Below are 7,129 nucleotides of genomic sequence, written 5' to 3' on the forward strand. Positions count from 1 at the left end.
AAGCTTTTTCCTATATAAGTCTATATGAAACTTGGGACCCCAGGGCAGGGCCTCTTTTCACCCCAGGGGTACAGTTTGAACAATTTTGGCTGAGGACCATAAGACAATGCTACAAACCAAATATCAAAGGTCAAAGAGTTGTGGTTTCAGACAAGAAGATTTTTAAACTTTTTTTCCTATATAAGTCTATGTAAAACTTGGGACCCCTGGGGCGGGGTCATATTTGACCCTAGGGGGATAATTTGAACCAACTTGGTAGAGGACCACTAGATGATGCTACAAACCAAATATCAAAGCCTTAGGCCATGTGGTTTTGTACAAGAAGATTTTCAAAGTTTTCCCTATATAACTCTATATAAACCATGTGACCCCCAGGGCGGGGCAATATTTGACCCTAGGGGGATAATTTGAACAACCTTGGTAGAGGACCACTAGATGATGCTACATACTAAATATCAAAGCCCTAGGCCATGTGGTTTTGTACAAGAAGATTTTCAAAGTTTTCCCTATATATAACTCTTTATAAACCATGTGACCCCTGCGGCGGGGCCATATTTGACCCTAGGGGGATAATTTGAATAATCTTGGTAGAGGACCACTAGATGATGCTACATAGCAAATATCAAAGCCCTAGGCCATGTGGTTTTGTACAAGAAGATTTTCAAACTTTTCCCTATATAAGTCTATATAAACCATGTGACCCCCGGGGCGGGGCCATATTTGACCCTAGGGGGATAATTTGAACAGTTTTGGTAGAGGACCACTAGATGATGCTACGCACCAGATATCAAAGCCCTAAGCTCTGTGGTTTTGGACAAGAAGATTTTTAAAGTTTTTCCCTTCGGTTGCCATGGCAACCAGAGTTCTGCATGGAATTCAATTCTTTGAACAATTTTGAAAGGGGGCCACCCAAGGATCATTCCTGTGTAGTTTGGTGTAATTCTGCTCAGTGGTTTTCAAGAAGATTTTTTTAGGAAATGTTGACGGACGGACGATGCACGATGGTCGCCGGACATTGAGCGGTCACAATATCTCAACATGAGCCTTTGGCTCAGGTGAGCTAAAAATAGCTGATGTTTGACTTTTTACTTATATATGTACTAAAATAGGTTTTAAAATAGGTTTTAGTATTATTTACCAGGCAGTATTATAGTAGAAACAGATGATTTGAACCGCTGGGTCCTACTGTACTTGCTGCCGACAACATCATAAACATCGTCAGCTTGCTTTGCCTTAGAGCCATTTTTGTTTCTAGTAAACAGCAGACTGGTACTACTGATACTAGTAGCGAGTAGCGATAACAACTGTTACAAAGTGTTAATCAGTCAAGTATCAGAATGGGTATTAAATTTGTGAAATGTGAATCGACGCAAATATAGAAAATTGGTGACGCAGTCTGCATATAATTATGAAACTGAAAGTAAATTTTCAGAAAATCGCTCTTTGTACATGTTGTAAGCAAAATTGGCCTGATTTAGATTTTCAAGAAATTGCGTCCACTGTGACGCACAGAATTTATTTTTACGGGTCATTTCTCAGAAAAGTGTGACTATGACGCAGGATTTGTGCTTCAGGGAAAACCCTGCAAATTATTCTCGGCAAATGAAATTGCTTTATTTCAGGAAAACCTGCAAAATATAAAAGGTTTCATGACTTTCCCAGGTTAGAGCTACTGATTTTATATCACTTCACATCTCACAGCACAGTGCCACCTAACCAGCGTAGGCATTGCTACCTGAACTTTAGGATCACGTAAAGCGTTTGAGACCACCCCTCTGGTAAATTTTAACTTGAGATTATACCTGACGGACCCGTAATATTCATAACACACACACACACACACACACACACACACACACACACACACAAACACACACATATATATATATATATATACGGAGTTGTTCAGAAAAAGTAGAAAATACTTTCTATAAAGGTCACCTTGATCAGTAGTATGTATTTTGTCTTACAAAACATGTACTTCGACTGTCCACATTCTACTTTGTACAAAATATCAAACTCTTTAAAACATATTTTTTCTCTAAATTTGTTTTTGTTGTGTGTCCGTAGGGTGGTTTCAAAAGGCTTTACAAGAACCTTAAACAGGCTGGAGACTTCCCCTGGATTGAGAGACAGTCTCCAGATCTAAACACTGTCTCTCGTTTAAAAGACAAAATGTCTTTCGATCGAAATACTGTATTTAGCTTAAGTGTTGAAAAAACATGAAATCATTATTAAAACAATCATTTCATTACAGACGCATTATTTATTCATTGAAACAACTTGTTATTTCCAGTAAACTTTACAAGAAACACATTGTCATAGAAGTTTGCTTTAGCATTATAATGCTTAAACAAGATTGATTTCCCAAAATAATTTTGATTTTGAAAATTTGATAAAAGCTCCCAAACAAAATTTTTTTCTTATAAACACTATAAAAACACCTTATAAACACCATCAAAACCGCTTTTTTGGTGTTTGTTAGTGTGTTCCATTAGTGATCCATTGAAACAATCAAGAAATGGTTGCAATGGATCGCAAACGGAACGTGTTCCATTAAATGGATCGCGATTTTGAAGCGAGTTATTAACTTTACAGAGCCATTCAGAAGGCTTCCTCCTCTTTTATCAGGAAACATATGGTTTTAATCCATCCAATGTACCATATAACAGCAGATCTTCTAGTTGCTATGGTTATGTTATGTAATCTCATCTAAGGTATAATATTGAGGGACAGAAATTAGTGCATTTTTAGGTAGTAAGTGTAGAGGTTGGACATATGATATGGATTTATTGAAGAGAAAATGGTGGTTGTTATTTCATTTAATTTCTGTGATTTACAACTAAAGGTATTTTCTTAAAACATGTACTTACAATTCAGTATAAATGAATACATGTTTACATTGTGATTCTTTATAGATTTCAATAAAATAAGTGTATGTTAGAATTCCAAGATTTATTAAATGCATAACACAATAGTTTTTGAAATGCTGATTCAAATGACCTGTATACTTTCTTATATGGAAACTAGTTAATAAATATATGTTTCTCTTTGTCTATCCATATTTTACAAAATTTAAGATGGAATTTCTGTTAGCTGCATGATTTATCAAACGATTTGTATAAAACTGCATCCAGATCCTGATCATGAAAATGCTGAATGATTGCTAAATTTGTATTATATATAATATATATAATTTAACAAATAATATATTTGAATAATTTTAACAGAAAGACCTTTTCAACAGTTACTGCATATCTCTGCAAAGCCAGGCTATACCCAATCACATTAACGATTTGCCAAAACTGAATGCATCAGGTTTCAATTAAATACAGCCTGTAGTTAGGAATCTTTCAGTTTGATGAAACGCATTCCATTGAGCGATCTATTAAGCGATCTATTATATGCGTTCCGTTAAGCGATCCATTATGAGATCCATTATACGATCTATTATGCGTTCCATTATACGATCTATTATGTGTTCCATTGAGCGATCTATTGTGCGCTCCATTAGCGTGTTGTTAAATTTGTGTTAATTAGCGATACATTAGCTCATTTGCATGTGAAATTGGAACATGGTTTTGATGGTGTTTACTGGATTAATAACTCGCTTGCGGATCACAGTTTTAGTGGCGTTTATTGACAGTGTTTATTGGGCCTTTTTTTTTGTTTGGGAGAAAGATAATTTTCTATATTTGAAACAAATTTGCGCATTCTAAAAAGAGAGTTTTAATTACTCTTTCAATGATTTTTATTGCTTAAGCTAATTTGAGTCTTCCGATCGAAAGGCATTTTGTCTTTCGAACGAGAGACAATGTTAAGATCGAGAGAATGTCTCTTAATAGAGGGGAAGTCTCCGACCCGTCAACAGCACTGAAAGCAAAAATATGATAACTTTTCCCGATATTAGTTTGTATTTACAGTAATAATTCAGTACTTCATGGTTTTAACTTATTGTCACATTGGTCAGGAATTGAGTTTGTTTTACAGCGGCTTCGCAATTCCTCAGATATAATTACCTTGTATGCCTTATTATTATTATACCCATCGATTCGTGATTTCCCATCGATTCGTGACGCAAATAAACGTCTAGAATTTACGCTCGTGCAACGTCGTACGTCATCCGGAAACTACGCCATTTTTAGCTGAAACACTATTCAACAATATTTCCAAGCAAAATGCGCAAGAAGCAGGTAAATAAGTTGTAATTTTGAAATACCAATACAATTTTTTTTTAAAAATGCATTAAAATATGCTTTTACACCCAATTTTACTCTTTTATTCTGTCACTTTTTGCAGTTTCTGCAGTTTCATGGTTTTCCCCAAGTTGTCTCCCCGAGATCCTGGTCACCGAAGCGATTTACATAATACAGGGTTACCGAAAAGTTTCTTACTTCATATAGTCGAGTGTAGCGAAAATCCAATTAACGTCCAATTATGAAACAGAAAGTGTTTATTTAGCGCAACTGTCCATTTACTGAATGTCCTTCATTTTATTGACGTAACGTAGTAATATTTCAAACCTGTTTTCATTTCTTTCCCTTATTCAACGACCTTTCAGTGAAAGTTACTGCAGAAATGAATAAATTTAGGCCCGAATTGTGTTATTTTAATTTCAAGAAATCAATTTTTTATTGAACCAGATGCTTGTAAGATCAGTGCAAATGAGTGCACTTACTTTTCAGGGTAATCCAGCAAGAGTTGAAAAAAAGTACCGGAGGTACTCCCCTGAATCTCTTTTAAAGGCCTTTCATCTGGTAAAAGAAAAGGGTGTTACGGTCCAAAAAGCCGCCAGAATGTTTGGGGTCCCCTCTCGAACTTTAAGAGACCGTGTATTGGGACACATAGATGCAGGCAACTACTGTATGGGAGGTGAAACGTTGTTTACACGGGATGAAGAAGAAACCCTCGTTGAGCACGTGGAGACTTTAGCAGAGTTGGGCTATGGGTATACCAACGTCAGGTTACAACAATTAGCAGGCGAATTAGCATTTGATTTAGGTAAAAAGAAGATAAATAAAGCCATGAGTAATAACTGGTTGGCTGGATTTTTGCGCCGATGGAATGACCGCCTTTCGTCCGTTAACCCCCGTAAGCTTGAGAGTACGCGTGCCAAGTGTGCAACCCCTGAAGTTCTTGACAAGTATTTTGAAAACCTAAAACAGGTTTTAACTGAAAACGACTTACTTGACAAGCCACAATTCATTTATAACCTAGACGAAACCGGACTTCAACCAGAACATCGCCCACCCAACATAGTTGCAAACCCTAGGACAAAGCCACAGGCCATTACTTCGCCCAGAAGCACTACCACAACTCTGATTGCTTGTGAAAATGCACTCAGAAATTCTCTTCCTCCATATTTCGTTTTCAAAGGTAAACGGTGGAATCCAGACCTCATGAAAGGAGCCACAGCTGGTGCCAAAGGTGTACTGTCCGAATCCGGTTGGTCAAATGGCGAAATCTTCCAAGACTACCTGAAGACCCATTTCATACCGTATGTAAGACCTACACAAGCCAGTTCTCAACCTATACTTCTCATCTATGATGGTCATAGTTCCCACAAAACACCACAGTTGATTAGCTGGGCCAAGGAACAGGGTCTAATTTTGTTTGTTTTACCGGCTCATTCTTCACACTTACTACAGCCTTTGGACGTCTCAATTTTCGGACCATTCAAGAACTACTACTATTCAGAGTGTTCCACATATATGCATCAACATTTAGGTCAAACAATCACCAAATATGAAATTTGTTCAATCGCCTGCAGAGCATACTTGAAAGCCATGACACCTTTGAATATTCAAGCTGGATTTCGCAAAACAGGTATTTACCCACTTCGTAAAGAGGTCATATCACCAGAAAAGCTTATTCCATGCGAAAGTTTCAGGGAAGATAAGCCCATAGAAAAGGTAAAGGCAATGAAAGCTGGAAAGGATGCTGTTGGTGAATTCCTCCGCATAAAGGAAGAACGCCAGCAACGGGAAATGTGTTCCACTTGCATATGTGGCAAGAAAAAGGTACAGAAACCTAATGCAGCTGGCACAGCTATCACCGGAGACAAATACATGGAGGAACTTGAAGAATACGAAAAAAATAAAACCATAAACAAGGCTAAAGCAACACAGAAGACAATGCCACTTGACAGTCCAAAGCCATCAACAAGTGGAAATAACATTAACAGAACCAAACCAGTCACTGTTGATTCTGATACAGACTTTGATGATGAAGAAACAAACGAAAGTGACGTCTGCTGTGTTTGTAAGAAGAGCTCTCCACCGGCAATTCATGAGCTACCCGCATTAAAAATTGTCAACTGGGCGCAATGTGACAACTGCATGCATTGGGTACACCTTGCATTCTGTACATCAACAAGAGTTGTAAGACGACACAGCACCTTTCTATGTCCACACTGCACACAATGAACTCAAGTCTACAATGTTTAACGTTTTTTGTTACTTAAAGTTACACAAGTTCTTTCTGTTTTTCCATATGTTTCAAGTTTAATTGTCATTGAAGTTTATCTACATTCTCTACATTTGTTTCTGAAAGTAGTTTTGGGTGGGTGACGTGTCAGTCGCTAACCCTTCTACATTTCATTGTTAATTCCCTTCATATTTTGTAATTTGATGTTTTAAAAAGTATCAAAAGTTCTGATAGTCGTATTGGAAGTCATCTTATAATGCTAGACAAATTTGTTATCCTGCAACGTATATTGAGCACAGTGGACTGGAATGAACCAAACTAACGTTCGGCGGTGCAAAAATTTTGGTGCGCATCTGTATTCCATGACGTCATAGCCTAAAATAGAATTCCACGAATCGATGAGTGAGCGTCCAAATGATCAAGACGGTCAGGGTTGCTGTGTAAAAGGTATGCATTGCATATGAAAAACATTACATGTAAAACAGGCTGGGCACATCTCCCAATCTGGGTAAATTACCTCGTTCGGGGTAATATACCCCGATCGGGGTATAACAAGAACAATAGAAAAGCACAAAAAAATTATATTTCTTTTTTCTTTAAAGTGCTAACATAAATATTTTTACTAAAGCTTTATATCATCATTACAAATATGTTTACGTACCATATTATCAATTTTACATATGTTAAAAAATGGTGAAAATCT

The 7,129-nt window shown here is 37.0% G+C and overlaps 1 protein-coding gene across 1 annotated transcript; it reads left to right on the plus strand.

Moving 5' to 3' along the window:
- The first annotated feature begins 4,796 nt into the window (after positions 1-4,796).
- Positions 4,797-6,425, plus strand: LOC128546943 (uncharacterized). The gene has a single exon (XM_053518366.1). It carries the CDS (start codon positions 4,797-4,799, stop codon positions 6,423-6,425), a length of 1,629 nt encoding a protein of 542 aa, XP_053374341.1.
- The last annotated feature ends 704 nt before the right edge of the window (positions 6,426-7,129 follow it).

This window comes from Mercenaria mercenaria, chromosome 11, assembly GCF_021730395.1.
Source record: "Mercenaria mercenaria strain notata chromosome 11, MADL_Memer_1, whole genome shotgun sequence".
In the NCBI taxonomy this organism is placed as follows: Eukaryota; Metazoa; Mollusca; class Bivalvia; order Venerida; family Veneridae; genus Mercenaria; species Mercenaria mercenaria.

Bases quoted from the DNA above. Each gene is read 5' to 3' on its own strand.
- LOC128546943 (XM_053518366.1), top strand. From the start codon at position 4,797: ATGTTTGGGGTCCCCTCTCGAACTTTAAGAGACCGTGTATTGGGACAC.